Here is a 19,725-nt window from a genome sequence, read left to right as displayed (position 1 = left end):
CTCACCCTTCCTCTTTAATAAACTCAAGGTCTTTGGCTCTCTTTCCTTAAGCCTCTAGCTCTCCTTTCCATCATTAAACCTAAACAGCAAAACCCCCACATGTACAGCCCTGATTCTGTGTTTATGGATGCTGAATAAGCTCAAGCACCTGATAAACGACAACAGCCGAAATCTCTAAGAACTAATATATATGTAATTGTTAAAATTTGATGTTCACTCCCGGGTTCTGAAGAGGCTGTTTGCAATTAAGCCATTCTATAACCTGCTAGGACAGAACACTATTACACAAAAGTACACTCTGAGAAACGCAGCGGAGGAGCTGGAAAGGAACCGCTAAACAAAACAGCCAGACAGGTAATGGGAGATATTCTAAGCATTTTCAATACTTCAGCAATTCTGAGAGTAATTATAATTTACCAACATTTACATTCTTCATACGGAATTTTAATCAAAGCTCGCTTAATTAAGTTTTCATTTAAATTACAATAAACCAGTGATAAATAAATCAACGATCAAATCACTGACTTCAAACAGAGAAGACATTTACCAAAAACACTGGCGTGCCAAACCCCACCATCTGTACATGTCCCAGCTACCAGCCTAATGAATTTCAAGGTTATATCACCAAGTGTAAGATGTAATTTCTAGCCAACATCAGACAACGGAAATAAAACACATATAAGATGTCACACCATTTCTGGCATGAAAAAAAGTCTGGAAATAGGTTTACATGACTCCTTATTCCCCTGAACAAAGAACAATATAAGATTAAGCAGAACTCCTCCAAAGATCAGTTCAGATAGAAATCTGAAAATTGCAAATCTCAGCTTCTTCAATATTGTGGAGTGAGGTTTCTTTAAGAGTAAAGCCACTTTTGGTAACCTGAACAATGAGCACATTTTCAAAATGAACTATAACCCTGTCTCCTCTGACCCTCTGAAACTCTAAAAGCTGATTTGAGTGATTAAATGACAGCTGGAAGCCCTGAGAAATCTGGCACGGAATATAATTTTTAAGAATGCCTCAAAGTCCTGCCATCACTAATGTCTCACTCATCACGCACCTTTCCATCATTTCTTGGCTTGTATTAATTGATTTTTTTTTTTTTTTTAAAGTTTATGTGATTTTATTTTTCTGGACATAGTATTTTTCATGCAATTTTTGTTTCCATTGACTTAGACGTACAGTCCCCACCATCTGCTGAGCACTGACAAAATACAGGACAAGTAAACCGAGCAGCAGAGCGTGTTTCTCCCGCTCCGGCTAAGATCACTTACAGGCATGTACGGGAAGGAGAGGGCGGCTCACAGGGGTTATGTGCAGGTATATAAGCATGTTCGACATGAACATCACCCATAAACTATAAAGGTCTCCAGGCTGGATATGGGCAATAAGCAAACACATCTAGGAATATAATCATTTATTAAATAATATCTGCTGAAATATTTTTAATAGAAAAATATTATAATAGCCTTGAAACAGTTTAACAATGGGGTTTAACAGTGGTTACTGGTTTAAAAGCAGAGATTGAATTATTTTCCCCATGAAAAAAAATAGTAAGTATTCAAAATAAATAGCTTTTTTCCCTAAACTAATGGCCACATCTAAGATCAGTGCTGTAGAGTCCATCACATTTAAGAATAAACTAATCTTTAAAGACTCCTCAAACATATTCTTAACAGGCACATTCAACAGTGAGAACATTTTAACACCATAACCATTCTGCAGGACACTTAAAATTTTTTGTTTTCTATGGAATAATTCTGTCAAAATCTTTCAAAGTGTTCTGTCACATTACAGACAAAAGTTTTAAAGTAATGTTCACCATAAAAAGGGCTGTAAGATTTTGAAGATTTATGAAATAAAGACAATACTTATGCGTACCTATTTAATTGCTAGCTCATCCCCTGCATATGTATCATGCCTACGGGATCAATGTTCCGGAGCAGTGAAGCATGTCAGCATAGGTGTTAGTTACCCTGTTCTTCGTAATGATCATTTTTTCCATTGGACAATACCTTTGGCTTCACTGACAGCTGTCAGAACATCCCATTAAGACCTCCAGAGGACACACAATGTACACTTCATCACGGGACCGGCTGGGTAACGTAATGTTTGAGCGCAGTGATGGCCACCCGAATTACCTGAGTGAATTTCACTTGTGCATTCCATTACTTTTGTGGAAGAAACTTGAATATTCCAAGTTCAATTAGAAATCCACTGCTATTTTAATTCGCTTCATTACACAATTTTTAATTTTTTTTTTTCAATCAGGTGTGTGTTGTGTTCGTAAGCTGATAGGCAATTTTATTTCCTGAAATCTTTACTATGCCCTTTTAATTCTACGCAAATTCCTATGGATTGATTAGCCCAATAACGCCTGTGTGAGGCATAACAATTCTCTACAATGACATAGCAGAGCTATGCACCGCTCTGAGCCACTGATATTTAAGTACTCCCAAAGTGAGTACCATTTGCTTTTTTGGAGCTCTTCCAGTACTCAAAAAAGCAACCTAACTTTATTATCATTAAAAGCAACAGCATTATATTTCTTTTACTTGTCTAATCTTTGTGAAGGTTCAACTTTTTTTCCTGGTGATTTAATTTTCATCAATATCGAATCTCAAATGTCTCATGAAAAAGATTCAACAGAGATAAATGGAAGTGCAGGAACCTGAAGTTTGATTCTAAATTCAAAAAACTTCTTCACAGTACTGCCTCTATGTCTTGACTAAATATGTAACGTTTGCAGTGGACCAGCCAATCAGTCACTACTATTTTAAGCTTGATTATCTATTCTTTTTTACATCCTGTAAGTAAGCTTTTAACACTGTCAGCTAAAGAACAGTGGCATACCAATTTCTGCAAAAATCCTAAAGTTTACATCAAGACAGCATAAAAATGACCCATATTCTGATATGGATCACCTGTAAAGTGTAAGTGGTTTCAATATCCTTACTTCAGATTCCTTAGCAATGAAAATTCAGCTATAGGGCATGTTATTTTGTTGGTTTACATTTTGTAGTTGTGAAACAGAGATCGCCACATGAAAAAGCGCTAGAAGTAGCACTAGGCATTGAGTCAGTTGTTCAAAGAAGGTTTAAGAACACATAAAAGCATAAGAACAGTTTCATTACCTGAACGTTGATGAACAGGGTACAAACAAGGAATTATTAGAGAGCCTTCAACTATCATCTAATAACACAGATTAATAAAAAGCAGCTGGGAGAGCAGTAAGAAAATAGGTTCTCTTTAATTTTGTGAAGCCTGTTAGAGCAGGCAGCTCTGTGCCACAGGTTGTACCGTGTTTGAGCAATTTGCTCTATGTCTGCTCTAAACATTCTCCATTGCTGTGAATTTTACTCATGGGAATATTTAGCAATGTTCACATATTGTTATTATACTATTAAATTAACAATGTCTCATATCTTCAACAGATTTCAAGATGCAAATTGAAGGTGGAGAAAGCATCAAATCTTATGAAAATATGTATGTACTTTCATATAGAACTTGGCAATTTCTATAGGAACATGGTGGCCTGTCGAGCAGAGAATCCCGCTCTCGTGGTCGGGTTGCTTTGGGAAGTACTGACGCCTTCCCATCTGTGACGTTTGCGCTGGGTTTGCTTTGCAGTGAGCAAATAAAAGCTTTTCTCTGAAAAGAAGAACAGAAGCCGAACAGTAGCTCAGACTGAAGACTAATGGGGGGAGATACAGAGAGTTTTGGTGTTGGGAAACACGTGGAGGGGTTAGAAAAACCATAGAGAAGAAAGCTCCCTTTTTTCCTTTCTGTTTGTTTATTTATTTATTTATATTTTGTTTTTCTGTTCTTTGATAAGACTATGCTTAAAACAAAATCTGAAATGATATAATTTCACTACAGTTTTCTCAGACTTTTTAGATGCTTTCTCGTAAAACCACCTGAGAGGATTTTCTGGGAACTAGACATAATTAAACTGCAGAATTTTTGCATAGACTGAAACCTAATGGTGATATTTCTGTAGATCCTTTTAATATAAGTCAGCACGTTAAAGCATTAATTCCTTAAAAGAACCAACTGCAATGTACTTTTTTGTTAATCAAATGAACTTAACAGATTGGTTATTAAAAAACAGTTCAGAATTAAGATTCCCAGAAAGACGACAAAGTATTTAACAGATACGTTTAAACATCTAGCTAAAAAAAAAAAAAAAAAAACACAAAACAAAACAAAACACAAACCAAAAACTGAACCAAACCCACATGCGTCCTCCCCTCCACCCCAAACCAAACAAAACCCAACCACCTAGAGAGAACAAACATCAAACCAGCTATCCAGAAACTGAATTTGGGCCTGCAGACCCCTGAGGCATTTGGAAATTTGAATGGAATCTGCCTATCCTATAAAGAAAATACTATTCTCTAAACCAACCTATACTATCCTATGAAGAAACCATGGAATGCAATCCATTGAATGCTGATGCAGCAGGACCCACCAGTACTAATTTCCTGAAAGAAATTCAAATGTTAAATATTAAGAAGTTGCTATCATCTGAACTAAACGTGGCTGAACAGTTTAACATCCATGTTACCCAGCAGAGTCAGCTACGCTGCTGGGGACCTGGGTCTCAAGGAGCAATCGCTGTAGCTCCCCAGAATAAAACTGCCATGATAAAGAGCTGTGAAACAGTACCAGTTGCTTTGTGACAGCAGGGTATTAATGGAAATTGTTCCAAAAAAAGAAAATGAAGCAAGACTCTTTAATGCATTTGTGTTTCTGGCATGATCTCAGAGGAACTGAAGAATGAAGAATGTGGAATCTTTCCAGCTGTCAACAGTAAAAAAGAAAAGAAAGAAAAAGAAAGATATTTAGGAGAACTGGTGCGTGGTTGGAAATACGAGTGAAGAAATAAGTTTTGTGGCCATCTATATACATCTAGATGACGTTTTCTAGTGATTTGTATGATACAATTTTTCTCTGTAAATGATTTGGAACAAGCGGCTGTGCTATCTGTGTAGATAGACTGGGCTTTATTTGCTGACAGTACACTTTAAAAAGTTTAGTTTCTAGCCAATGTCCTGAGTCTTTTCCTCAGGTTAGTTTTGTAAGTACAGTCCCTCGCCAGCCTTTCTGCATTACCAGAACCACCAGTTCTCAGGCTGTTCATACACATCCGTCTCCATAATCTCACCATGCTTTCAAGTCAGTCTCAAATCGGAAACTCAAGAGTCTTGGGAATTCCTCCTCTTCTTCAAGGCCGTCTGGTTTTCTCTGCGTCCTCTTCTCCAGAGTGCATAGAGCACTCACCAGTATAACTGGCTGGCCTTACCATGTCTACTAAGTTCACCGATTTCAGAATAAATAGCTATTCTTTAACTGGTTTCTGCCTAGTGCCTGCTTTACACCACAGGGAGACAAAATACTCTTTAATACCTAATTAAATTTTGCTACGTTTTTAGCTGAAAAAGGTAGGGGAGGAAGGGAGAAGAGTATTTTGGAAAATGCAGAAACATCTAGCTAAAACAATCATTATTTAATTTTTGAAATGCTAAACCATTTCATTTAGAAGATTTTTAAGCAACTATTTTCACCTTTTATTTTGAGGATTTGCATCTGGGTTTGGTGTTTTTTTTTTTTTTTTTTTTTTTTAACCCACACTAAAAGAAAGTTAAACAAAAAGGTTGAAACTTAAAATGGAAAAAAAAAACCCAAACCACCCACATTTTGCTTTAGATTGAAGCAATTCATATTGCTCTTCCTAACCAAATTTGCAAATTGAAGAAGTCCAAATTCCATATTTCATTCCACATAAGCCCTACCAATTGACTTTTTTGTTTTGTTTTGTTTTGTTTTGCCTCCATGTTACTCCCTTTTGTTTCTGCAGCAAGTTTGCAGCTACACTGGAAATGAAGGTGCTAGGAGTTGATGAAACTTGTGTCACAGGGTCACTGGGATTTATACGCACTCCCAAATCATCCCAGTCCTGATCCTCATCGCAGTGTCTTGCTTCGGAGACATCATTTACCACTTCAGCTCTAACTCCCCAAACTCCCTTCACTTCATAAATTATGTTTTCAGAAACCGGGAGCTCACAATCTTACGAAGCTTTTACACCTTTTCACGTTTGCTAGTCCCTACAATTGACAGATTTGTGTCCAGTGAAACAATCATCCACCCCTTTGTGGGAACAAATACTAACAAACATGCTGAAGCACTCTTTTGTTAGGCAGAACGTTTCACACCTCATTACAGTGCCTATTAACTGAGGAGTTAGCCTGGTGTTTGGTGTGCAAAATTCCCACTGATTCCAGTAGAAAAAGTAATCTGTAAAACCCCAGATAGTTACCATGGCCTATACATTACCGATTTAATTAATCCAGTGTGAATATTGCAGTCCAGATTTCCGAATTCTCCCCAAATCATATGAATTAGCAGTTGGGACTTCCCATTTTGTGATACACTAACAACTGTCCCCCAGGTCTGGAGATTCAAGACCAAGAAGGATGCTTCAAAATAACAAGGTCATAAATATTTTTCTTAGGGAGTACTGAGGCAATACTGAACCTTTCTGTTGTTGTTACGAATTCAAGTTTTGGGGCATGGTACTTCGCAGCAAGCCCGTCCCTCTTTGGTAGATTTTGAAAGATCTAGCAGCAGAGTCCCTAGCTTTTAGGGTTTCGGTATATATAGGCTTCTATACCCATACATTGCTTTTTATCATTCATAAAAGGTCATTCTCATTTTCTACAGTCTTCTAGCTATTGTTCCTAAATTAACAAAGCATCAAGGACAAGGAGTCTTCTCAAAACAATACAACTTCTGATTTACTAGGGGTTTTTCCAGATCCCAGACATGCAAGATAAGTACCAGCTATCACTATAATCATAAAGATGCCGTTATATTTCTGCTTGTATGTATGTATGTATTTCTTTATTTCACAAATCATTAGACCTGACCTGAATAAAAAGAGTGAAAAGCTCAATTACTGAAAATCACACTGTTACAGCCCTATGATATCCAACACAAATGCATTCAATAGAAGGGAACTATTGCAAAGGAGCGACACGTAAGGCAATACCTTGGTGGGGTGAGGCAGGGACCGAAGGAGAGCTGAATGACAACTAGCACCCTGCGTAGATGGAAAAGGTCACTGCAATAAAAGCAGCCTAGGGAACTGGGAGCAAGGGCAGCATTGCTACAGACTGGAAGAAAACACAGAATCCAAACCAACGGAACAGAGCGAGAGATGCGATTTCATTCATGTGCGAATGCCACAGCTTGAGCTGTGGAAACATTCGGGAAGCTGACAAAATGGAACGGGATTCCCTCTATGCCTTGATGTCAAGATATCTGAAAAAGTAAGCATTTACTCAGGCCAGTAATTAACTTTCACAAACATTCAAAGTCCTCAGCTTTTCTGTATAAGAATCTGGCAGAAAAATAAATTACATATATTTGTAATGTAATAAAGAAGGCAATATTGTTTGGTTGGTTAGCTTATGTAAGAAACCCCTCATCTGTAGTTTTAGTATGTAATTATTACAAACAACATAGGAATTACAAACAAGAAAGGAACCGGTCAGTTCAAGACTTGCACTCAAAGTCCTTCAGTTCCTGAACCTTGAGAGTGGCGCGAGCCAGCGACCGCCGGGCCGTAGCAGGGCAGACAGGACGCAAGTAAAGAGCATCCCCGCAGGCAGAAGCAAGCTGAAATGCCATGCTCAGCTCTGAACCCATCCCACGGCATCAAAGCCTCTGAACATTTACTGGGCCCCCCAACACAATCCCCATGGTGTGCACCTCCATCATGCTCCCTCTACAGGAAACATCTGTAAATCTCCATCATCATAAAGCAGCTGTTAATGGAGGAACCACGTGCTTTTGTTAAATTTCCACTGCAACGGTGGCTGCACAAGGTTGCTGCTAAAGTTGAAATCGTTAGAAAGACAAAATCCTGGTCTCCAAAAGCATACATCAGCAAAACCCAGCAGAAGACGCAGTGATGCAAGCAAAGGAGTCCTCTTTACACCATGGCTTAATCCACTTGAGGAACTGGATTAGGAATTAACAGGAGAGCAGATTTTACTTGGGTGTGCTGTATCTTCAGTGGAGGGTTTTGTCAATAAAGCTATATGTGCAAACCCTTTTAATGCACATACTCCCAGAGCGCAACAGGGCTGTTACAGGGAAACAGAACGGGAAAAGTATTCAGAGTAAAATGACAGAGTTCAGATTTCTTTCTGTTTATGCTGAAGGGATGTAAGAGAGATGCATGGGACAACTGTCACGCAAAGAGTCAGGCATGAATGGGGGGGGGGAAAACCAGCCTACAGTGAGAATAATTAATAACCACCGAGCGGTTTCTCCAGCGATGCAGTGAGTTTTCCACCTCTTGTAGTTTTTTAGAATAAGATTGAACATCTTCTAAAGGAAAAAAGTCCTAATTTATATTGATTTAATCATGCATTTTATGAAGATAAACTCAGTTTCTAAAGATGTTAACGTAATCAATAAATGACATATATTTACTACATTTAGATATTTATTTGCCTGATAAGATGTTAATCTTTATAAGCATATTAGAAATAGGTATTATATAACTATAAAATTTATTAAAGTAATTCTATAACCAGGAATAATATTTAAGCACTACATAAATTGACAATTTCTCATTTAAATAAAGCAGAAGTGTATGGCTTTGTCTTATCAAAATCAGGAAACCCATAAGACAAGATACTGACCCAGATGAAAAATGTCCCCTTGCCTATAAGTGTTTGTAACAGCCCTTATTTGCATTTGTAGGGAGAAGGAATGAAGTGATTAAACTTCTCGTTATTACAAACCCAACCAAACACACACCCCACAGAACCTCCTGTGCACAAATATCGCAAAGAATTCTGAAAAATTATATCCTAAAGTTTAGGTCCCCAATTTAATAATCTGCGAAGCACACATGGCTTACACGTGCTTGACTCTTCACTTTGACTCAGCTACCAAATCGTGCTGGTGACAGTTGAAAACATGAAATGTTTTCTAAATGTTGCCTTTCCCTACAAACAGCTGCAGAATCCGCTACGGAAGTTGTTAGGACTATGTCGTTGCCAATGAAAAAGGAGGTCTACTGCAGAAGATTCAAAACTGTATCAAAAGGCAAAATGATTGGAAAACCTGAGCACTTCCCTCCCATACAGCACAACTTACAGCACAGAGCATTAGCAAGAACAATTTTAGGCTTTTCTACACACAAAGGAAAACCACACCAACCGTGTCTGGACTCAGCACATGAAAGAAACAAAACAAAATAAAACAAAACAAAACAGAGTTCTTCTGCTTATAATTGTAATATCCCCAGTGCCTTTCAGTTTTCATGCCAGGTACCAAGTCTAGGCACCCATTTTCTTGGCACGACAGCATGGAGCAACACTATCTAGCCTTTAAGTTTCAAATGCATGACATTTACTGGTGATCTCAAACCAGCTGCTAGGAGACAACATAAGGACTGGTCATGAGAAAAAAGAAGGCCTGACTGGCCATAGCACCTAAGTTGTTGGCCAACCATGATGGCAGGTATCAGAAAACAGCAGAGTAACGTGCTGGAGAAAAGGAACCTCGGGAAGTTGGTACCGCGGCTGCTTTGCTGTGCTGCTTTTAGTACTACAGAGGCTGCCAGCTTAACGCATTTACAAGCCTTAAACTAAACTGATGTAAAAGCAGCTAAGAAAAATCTCTGCAGCTCTCAAAACCATGGTGAGCTTAAGAAAAATACAGAAACAACAGAATTAGAATATCTTCTCAATTCTACAGCTTTTTGTAATGCCTTATCATTTTTATTACTACACAACCTTCTGTTTGTCTGTTACGATTATGAATTCATAAATTAATAAATACAATGTTTCTGCAATATCTTAATATCTAGAATCACGTCTTCTGGCTTAAATTCAGACATCTGCTGGCATTGTCAACATAAGCTACACAGATTAGCAGCAGCAATAATAGCAGTAATAGTTGCAGCAACATGGAACAAATACTTAAGGAAAAGTACACCCTTTGGTTTCAGTGGGAAAACATAGTTCACGCTGTTCCCTCCATTTCTAATTCCCGTCCAAAGCTCTAAAATTAGACCTAGTGCTCAAGAGATGCAACAGAATTAGAATGTGACTGGCCATTAAGGATTTAGAGAATTTAAGTATTAAAAACAAATTGGAAAAAAACAATCTATTTAAAGACCTTGCTGCTAAATATATACACTGTTTAAAACAATATGCATAGAAAGAGACTATTGCTTAAAACCTCAAAGCCAGGAGCCAGTCTTCACAGCATGAACACTAGCAACCAACAGGTTTTCGTTTCTATTCCATCTTATCTACTGTAACAGAGGAATCTTTCTTGGACACTGTCACCTGCTGAAGAGAAGCCTTTGAGAAACAGAGGGTGGTTTACGCTCTTCAGCTACATTAAGCATTAAGGACAGAATTCTTCAAATCAGCGTTGCTGTCTTCTACTTCTGGGGCAGCACATAACAGCCATGGGTGCCAAGGCAGGAAAAAAGCCTATGGCACTGAAACTCTCAACAATAACAAGCATGACAACGGACCCAGAAACAAACATATGTAATTTCCTCTTAATTTGGAAATAGAAATTAAAATGATAATCTGCCACTCTTTTTTTGCCTTGTTGTAAAACATCAGCAGAAAAAAAAATTGCTAACGGTACTCCAAAAGCAAAAAACAACCCAAAAACTTCCTGCGTAATTAAAAATAAATATTGATCAAGCATCCTATGCAAGTAAGCAACCCTATTGCACTTTCCATGCAAGTGTGTGGGCAGGACCTCTACCACCTGCAATGACAGTATATGAGCAAAACATGTTTGATGATGCCATACTGTGTGGACCAAGAAAGAATTACTTTGAGTCACCACAAGAAAATTGCTTTGAATCGGAGCAGAACTAAATCTCACCATTTTAATAGCCAACACTGGGAATCTACAAAACCTCTGAGAGCGTGGAGTGCGGAATGGAGCGGCCTGTACCTTCTCTTGGGGCTGCACAAGGAGCTACCACAAACCTGCTCGCTAAGTTCTGGCCAGCCTTCTGCCTTATAAAGAACGTGCAGGTCTTCCACACCTCTAACAGGTACTAACGGCTGAAACTGTTACGGTGGATGTGTTTGAGCATTTCCAAGGATGCAGACTTTACAGCCTCTCTGGGCAAACTCTTCCCATGCTTGATCTCCCTTCATGGTAAAAAAAGTTTCTCCTTACATTTAAACTGCATTTCCTATATTTCAGTTTAAGCCCATTGCCGCTTGTTCTGTCAGTGGACACCCCTGAGAAGAGCCTGTCTCCCTTGTTGTTACTCTTCCCCGTTGGGGTAAGATCCCCCTGAGCCTTTTCTTTTCCAGACTAAACGGTCCCAGCTCTCGCAGCCTCTCCTGGTCTATTAGATGCCCTAGCCCCTTGGTTACTTCAAGTGGCCCTTCACTGGACATGCTCCAGTAAGGCCAAGTCTCTTGTACTGGGGAGGCCAGCACTGGACCCAGCACTCCAAACGTGTCTCCCCAGTGCTGAGCAGAGAAGCACCACCTCCCTCGACGCCGATGGCAGTGCCGGCCTAATGCAGCCCAGGGTGCTGCTGGCCGCCTTCGCCCCAGGGCACAGTGCTGGCTCATGGTCAGTCTCTTCCCCCAAGATTCCCAGGTGCACTTCTGCATAGCTGCTTCCCAGCTGGTCAGCCCCAGCACGTACTGGTAGAGGGGGTTACTCCTCCCCAGGTGCAGGACTCTGCATCTGCCTTTGCTGAACTCCGCGAGATTCCTGTCAGAACATTTCATGCTCAGTACTGAGCCTGGTTAACTGGAATAGTTCCACCAGCAACCCAGCAACTGGCCATCATGCTGGGACAGCTATGCATGCTATTTTTCTTATCTACAGTTTAAACCCACGTCTTTCTGGCAGTAAGATGAAGGTGCTACCTACTGAGATAGCCAAACTCTTTTATTTAGTCTCTTAAGTAAGCCAAAGTCAATCTTCTATGAGAAAAAACATGAGCTATGGATTCTAGATTTTTGTTGCTGCTACTTTATTTTCTATCATGTAAGTTGGCAGATACAGAAATTACTTTCTCCATTCAGCAGGGGGTGATATTTGATCATCTGATGATCTTGATGAGATGTAATTATTATTCTACAGGATTCATTTATTTCTTAAGGATGACTGTCTTCTGTATGGGTTTGCATTATACACTAGAAACTGGTAATATCTGTTTATTTGATGCCAGACTGCAGAGGGTTATAAAACATACACTTCCAAGCACTCCCAGCAGAGGATCTCAAAGATGACCTCCAGCTACAGTGCATTAATGAAAGTTCTGGCTTCCTTCAGAAAAAAGGTTTTTACATACTGGATTAAACAGCAACAGGTAATATCTGTTGAAGGCAGGAGATCCCTCTAGATATTTATACTGAATATAATGAATATTGATATTTTACATACTAAATTACCACAAACTAAGGTCATAAGCATAAGGAGTCTTATTCTTTATTTGAACTCTAACTCACGAACAACACTGAACAACAACAATTATTTCATGCAAGCCAACCTATTTCTCCATTCCCCTCTCCGTGCTGCCAATAACTGCCTGTGAAAAAAATCAAAGCAAACCCTGCCTTCTAAGCAGCGTCCAAACTACTCTGTGGGCAAATACGGTTACACTGCGCCAACTGCTTTGTATTATTGTCTCTGAGCCAAAAAGACATGTTAACACTGACGAACTAGGCATGTCCCCCCTTCCAGTTAAACTTCAGTAACTTCTTGGGAATCACGACAATATCTAATGCACAGTTTAGAATTTTCCCAAAATCAAAATACTCCGAACCGTTCTGCATCTACTTTCTCATTGTTAGAACGGGCGATGATGATGAATGTATCTAATTGTGGATCCACTGTATCAAAAGCTATTGTGCAAGTAAGTATATCCTAGGTGTTTTACTCGGGTTGAAAAACAAACAGTTTTTCTGTTGGGATTCCAAAATTTGGTTTAATAGGAGTAAATCCTATATAAACAAGTAAAGGCAAAGGTGCTGGCAACAAAAGCCCTTATCTTTTTTTTCTATGTAAGACTGAAAGACAGCCTGTTATATTGTATTATGATTGAAGCCATTAAAATGGCATTCCAACAAGATGAGTCACCTTATATTACCAGAAAGAAAATACACACAATGTATCCAGGAAGAAGAAATAAACTTATTCTACCATTAGCTGTAAGAAACCATCCTAGAAAATGGTGTGACAGGAACTGACCTTCTTTTAAAAGGGGAAAAAAAAAAATCTGCTAACTTTTCATGGACAAAACGTCTCATTTCCTCCTATAATATTTGTGTTTTTCAAAATACTATCAGCAGGTGCACCAGATTTCAAAAACCTCTTGTCCTTCATCACGTATAATTGTGCTGCATATTATATTAAGAAATACAAGCAGAGGAATATAAGTGATGGGAGTTCAATTAAACGCAGCATAATATCTGTTGCATAGAAAATGATTCTGCAACTGAAATCAGGTTCTAATGAGGGAAAAAAGGAATACATTTTCACATATTTTTAATTACACAGAATTTCCTCAAACATGATTTTTAATAATATATTCCATTAGGTTAACATCATATTTAAAGAAAGTGCATTTTCTGATTTCATTTTAAGTCTGATTTTGAGCAATTATTGTGTCATTGTTCTGCAGTAGAAAGGTTGAATTCATTTACTGTGTGGTTATGCTAGTTATGATTGATGTCGCTTCTCCAAATGATAAACCAATCACCCCGATGATGTAATGCCATTTTAAGAGTGCTATAATCACATTTCTCTCAAACTGGAAGCTCTGATGAGTTCTAACAAAGATTTATTGTAGATTAAAGGCCTTCATAATATCAACAATAGATTGCTCATTTGATGGAAGATTTGATTAGGTAATTTTTTTAGGCAAATGAGTTTTCCAGATATATCAAGAATGGCTATTGTGAAGGGCAGAGGGCAGTACATGTGGATGACTATCAGCTCATAGCCAAGAAGACTCATCTTAAGCTTGTTGAGGAGCTACCCTCTAATTGTAGAGGTTGAAGCAAGCATAAGTGTACAATCAGACAAACAAGAGGACACTTCTTATTTAATACATGAGAAGTACGAGACTCCTGCAAATATTTCATCCTCAGCATGTACTTTGAAGACTGTGATAGAAATATTTAAAGAAGAACCTAGAAAATGCTAGCAAATATTTATTAATGATCAAAGATTATCTGGAATCTAAGCCTTAAATCTAAATATCTTCAAATCTTCCTTTTTAACCCAACCCCAAATTTAAACAAAATATTTAAATTTATTTACTCTCTCCCAAGTGTCTGCCTCTATGTCGCTAACTTTCCACAGGAACTAAAATGGATTTTAAAAAATGCTTAAAAAAGAAATCAAAGCATGGTCTACCATTCCATATCACGTAGATGGTAAAAGCTACTCTGAGAATCTTTCAAGAATAAAGATGAGCCACAAAAAATGGTGAGCTTTTCCAATTTAAGGTGTATGTCACTATCTGTTGTATTTTCTTATAAACTCTCTAAAGGAAACATTGTCAGAACTACACAAAAAAATGAAATCGCTAGCACATGCTTATTAGTTTCCAGAGGATGTACTAAGACCCGAAGAGCTCATGCTATGGAACACTTTCAGTGGTGATCGAACAATTATGCATGTGTCTATGGTTAAAAAAAAGCTGTTTCTTATACCCTGAAAATTAAAAGTCTTTATATATTATATGACTATTTATTAAAGAAGGAAATGGAATATTTGGGGGGAAGAATGTTAAAACGTAGAACGAACAAATCAGCCATTCATAAACAAATCAAAGCATATCTGAGCATGCCAAAAAGGTGCCTTGGGTCACTCCATAGTAACGAGTGTGAAACACAAAGCTTTTAAGGATATAAAGAAACAATGATGATTATTTAAAATGAAACATAAAGAGCTCTTCCATCAAATTTTCAGATGTTGTTTTACTGCAATGTCCTTCATTTGGCTTCATAAGAAAAGCCACGCTGGCTCACTCAGTCTCCAACAGCAGCTATAAATACCAAGTATTCAAGTATCCTCCAAGTCTGTTTTTGGTTCACATTCCCTGACCTTGATTTTCTTCTACTTAGCAACCCTCGTTGCATCTCTTTCCCATTTACTTCTCCCAGCCCCTTTTAAGCCCTTCTGTTTGATCCACCACATCCTTTAGACAATGTTCTCCGTTTTGTTCTTTATTCCTTTCTTCAGCTGTCAACATTCACCTGTTCCTGAGCTCCGAGATGAAGCACGCACGCCCCCAACAACTCACTCCTGAGTGGTAATGGTCCATCGCTAACCGGTGAAGCAGAGCTGCTTTTTCTATTAATATCACTTCATGTTTCTCTGCCCTGAATTTCCTCTGCCATGTTATTGCCCTGTTACTTAGTCTCACAATTTCCTTTTGTGAATCTTCAGAGTATGATCTCTTCCTTAGCAGCCTGCCATCAGTTACCTTTTTCACCCCGCAGCTCACCATCTTCTCCAAGTATCTTCATGTCCCATGAAAAGTCATTGGGGAGTTCCAGCTTCTGCTTACCATCTTTCAAATAACTACTTACCCTGCAGGAATCCTCCCTCTTACCCTCTATTAGTCTAGTTTCCTTAAAAGCACTTAGTGACAGATTTTGCTGAGACCCTTTTGAAACTACAAAGACCCTTCATCAACTAGATCACCCTTATTCAGAAATGGCTGACCCCTTCAAAGAACTCCTCAATGTTTCTAAGGCAGGACTACCCTTTACAGAAGCTATACTGACTCATCAAAGATAGATCATACCCACTTTTTTTTTTTTTTTCTCCATTTCTATAGTTTCTATTGAGTTGCCCTGTACAGATTTTGAGGTCTGCAGCTCCACAGATCCTCCCGAGCCTCTTAAAAACAAACCCTCAAAACTGGTATCATATTTTCCACCCTCAAACCTGAAGTACCAAGGAAGCATGCTCAATCTTTGAATTATTATTTCTTTGTGTAATTGTATTTTAACACATCTGAACGGATCATAAAGTTAAAGGATAACTCAGGATGGAAGGAACCCCAGGAGGTCCCTAGTCCAGTCTCCTGCCAAGCAAGGGCAGCTCTGAGGTCAGACCAAGTAGCTCAGGATTTTAACCAACTTGTTCTTGAAATCCTCCAAGGACAGAGACTGCACCGGCTCCCTGGGCAACCTGTTTCAATCCAATGCTTAGGACAAAAAGTTTTACCACACATCAACTCTGAATCTTATGTTTCAACTTCTACTCGTTGTCTCATCCTCTCACCACCAGCCACTCTTTAAAGGGCACCGTTCAAGCGTACTGTGTGCACCCACAAAGGGCAACAGGTCCACACCACATACTCTCTCCGACACTGTTCGGATATGTATTGCTACAGGAAAGAGCGACCTTGAGCAGATCAGAAACAGCATATAAGATATAAACTTACAGTGTTTAGTTAAATAGACAGGAACTGCACAATAGATATCTATGTTAAAAAAAAGGCAAAAAATAAGGAGCTATAATATCCTTCTTTTGTTTTGTCTGTACTTCTAAAAAGCAATTGCATCTTCATTTCTCAATTTTTGGCTGTCGAAATGAAAAGTCAGCATCTGCTAATAAAGAAAGAAAAAAAAAAAAAAAAAAAGAAAAGAAAGAAAACCCTAACCACTACAGATTATGTGACTGATAGCAGAGTTGCAAATGTTTTAAAACAGTGGCCTGAAAGACAAGAATTAATTTGCAGAAAAATAGCAATATCTTAGTTAAATGTGACATTGGGAGTATAGAATCAGACAGATTCTGAAACAAGAACAGACACAGAATGGCAGAAGCGACACACATTTTTAGATACAGAACCTCATCACCTACATGAGATACTGGACTAGCCTAGGCAGAACAAAGAACCGTTGTGTGTACACCTCTCTTTTACAAGATGCATCAAAGAGCAGGAAACCTACTTTAAAAAATAAATCCCTCTGATGACAAGAATTCAATAATATTTTTTACACTACCTATAACACTCCTAAACCAAAAAAGCTCTCTGCAATAAAATGAAGGAAAAACATACATGACGTATGGTGTTTCCAAAGAAGTTTTCTTGAAACAATGCAGTAAGATTTTTGTTTGCCTTGTTTCCATATACGCTCTCAGTTTTGTGGTGATGTAAGAACACATTTGCAAAAAAATGCATAAAACCGGCACAAACACGTCACAAACAAACTCCATACGTTTGCAATTTTCTTACCACTGCTGGAAGCCTGCTGTGGCCCTGAACACGCTCTTAGCAGATATGAATTAGGAGAGAACTCCTCATCAGGATTGGTGTCCATGATTTGATGGGACGTATTGCTGTCTAGCAATGGCATCTGGCAGCTAACTGGTGGAGGATTATGAGAACTGGGCAGCTGAGCAGATGGGAGAAGGCTAGACGAGGATGTAGGTGGAATGGGACGACCTGGGAAAGAGGACACAGGGATCAAAGATCAGCAATGAATGTAATGAAAAAAACCAAACAGCCAAGTCATTGCACTGTAACTGTCCGTCGTTACATACGATTACTGCTGCACAGAGCCACAAAATCTCTCCGCTGGTACAAACTTGTCCCTTTGCACCACATTCAAGGCAGTGTGAGCACCTATGTTGTGAACTCATTCCAAAAATCTCTCCACAGCATCAGCTTGCACCTCATCAGGTGAGGAGAGGCCGGGTGAACGAGAGCGACTGCACCCCCTGGATGGGAAGGGTCCCTTCTGCTGGGCACCCACACGCCCAGCAGCCAAACGCCGACAGGCCCCACGCTGCGCTCTCAGGTGCTGCAGAATGCAAGTGCATCGGCTACACATTGTACCAGAAGAATTGTCAGGGAAATAGCTTTTTTGGCTAAATACGACCAATGAGAAAGGGGACTACAATGAGTTGATTCCTGGAGTTACAACACGTCTGTAATCATCTCTTAAAATAACGGTGGTGGATTTTTAATTTTTTTTTTTTTACCAGGGAAATTGCTCCCATACAGGAATCTATTAGAGATGTGTAACAAGAACCATATGAAGGCTACCTGCAAGCTAAGATTCCTCCTGCGTTGTTGTAGGTCTTCCCAAAACCCACTGAGGGCTGTGACGGGAAGCACAGGGGACAGCAGGACTGAAAGGGAATTCGTCCATTTGTAGAGACGGGCTAAGCTGGAATATGGGTTGGAAACTCTAAGCTTTCCTGTCCTTTCCCTCTCATTTCTTTCTGCACCGGTGCTGCAGGGACAGAATTTCCTGCCTGGCTCACCAGACAGATTACTTTCAACTCCGAAGCCCAATCCTTAATGTGTATGATACACCTCAGCCCACTGCAACAACATATTTTTTGGTCAACTAAGCTAGTGGTATCAAGTTAACAACAACAAAAAAATCATATTTATTTTTTGCTTTTGCGAACTTTCCTCTCATAACTTCATATCAATCCATCAAATGCAGACAGATGAAGACATGTTTTGGGGTTTTTTTTGCATTGCCTATTAGAACATGACCAGTTGTAGGGATGTGAGGAAGAAGAGAAACACGCGTTCTGATCTCTGCAAGTTTATCTACTGCATTGGAGAAATTGTTCATGAATAATTTATACATGGGAAAATATGACCTCTGCGTTACTGCCAAAGCCTCTGAGGCACAGAGAGATCTGCTGCAAGCTAGCTACAAATGTTAAAATGCAGCAGAACTACGTAAAATGGTGCATCCTTATTTCCATCATTCTTAAAGAAACAGTAGCAGAGTAAATATACACTGGCTTTCTCATTAGTTACATCTTCAGTTTTGGAATCAAGAACGCCTCACTTCATATGAATTACATACACTAAGGTTTATATCGTTAGGTAATCTTCTAGAGTCACACATCGAATTCTAAGTGAGGGGATAAAGAAAAAAAAAAAACAAGAAAGTGAAAAAATCCGGCCATACATATAAATTATATTTGGGGAGCAGCAATCAACCAAAGGTACCCACAGAAACTGAAAAAAACTTTCCCTGCATGGTACCAGCACATAGCATGAACTACTTTCTTACCTTCAAAAAATTTAAAATAAAATAAATACCTGGAGAAAGGCAAGTGACTATTATGCTTATTTTTTATTATATTTTTAGCACTGGATAAATTGATGATAAGACTAAATGACCAAGTTATCATACGACAGAAATGGGTTTAAGCTACTCCATAGTAACCCCCATCTACTGTCTTTTATGCTAGAGAAAATTCAATATGCATTGAATATTTTCATTGTGGACTTGCATTTATGGGGAAATAATTCGAAAATTGATGACAGGAATAATGCTGATTATGCTATTCTTATGAAATAGTACAGTGAATGTCCTAAACATTCAAGGGAAGTGATTGAGCAAAACCAGTTTCTAATTATTTCTTTGCAATATGTTGGAAACAAGCAGAGAGGCTGAGGTTTCACACACCTCAGACAGGAATGTGACACTGTGCCCATTGTGTGCATTTAATTTTCACATATTCTGGCTCTGCTTCAACATTAAGAAGTTAAAAGAAGCAGCTTATAAATTCAAAATCTGCATTTACTGTATCGTATGGAAATACTACTGTATTATAGAAGAGTTGGACGTGTGAGGTGATGAGAGGAAGGGAAGAAGATTTTGCCTTCTGTGTAAACTACATATAGTATTTCAGAGA

At 38.7% G+C, this 19,725-nt stretch overlaps 1 protein-coding gene across 6 annotated transcripts in view; it reads right to left on the bottom strand.

Moving 5' to 3' along the window:
* Window positions 1-19,725, bottom strand: part of TENM2 (teneurin transmembrane protein 2) — a gene marked incomplete at its 5' end in the record, with an annotated part of 535,531 nt that overhangs the window by 216,852 nt on the left and 298,954 nt on the right. For all 6 annotated transcript variants that reach the window (XM_082323887.1, XM_082323888.1, XM_082323889.1 and 3 more), the window contains one exon: window positions 17,291-17,500. In XM_082323887.1, the coding sequence (XP_082180013.1) occupies window positions 17,291-17,500 (210 nt within the window). The remainder of the gene's footprint in view (window positions 1-17,290; window positions 17,501-19,725) is intronic.

Source organism: Platalea leucorodia (assembly GCF_965183815.1).
Source record: "Platalea leucorodia genome assembly, chromosome: 11".
NCBI classification, from domain to species: domain Eukaryota; kingdom Metazoa; phylum Chordata; class Aves; order Pelecaniformes; family Threskiornithidae; genus Platalea; species Platalea leucorodia.
Note: the sequence above shows the minus strand (reverse complement) of the source record. Positions and strands in the feature narration are given on the sequence as shown.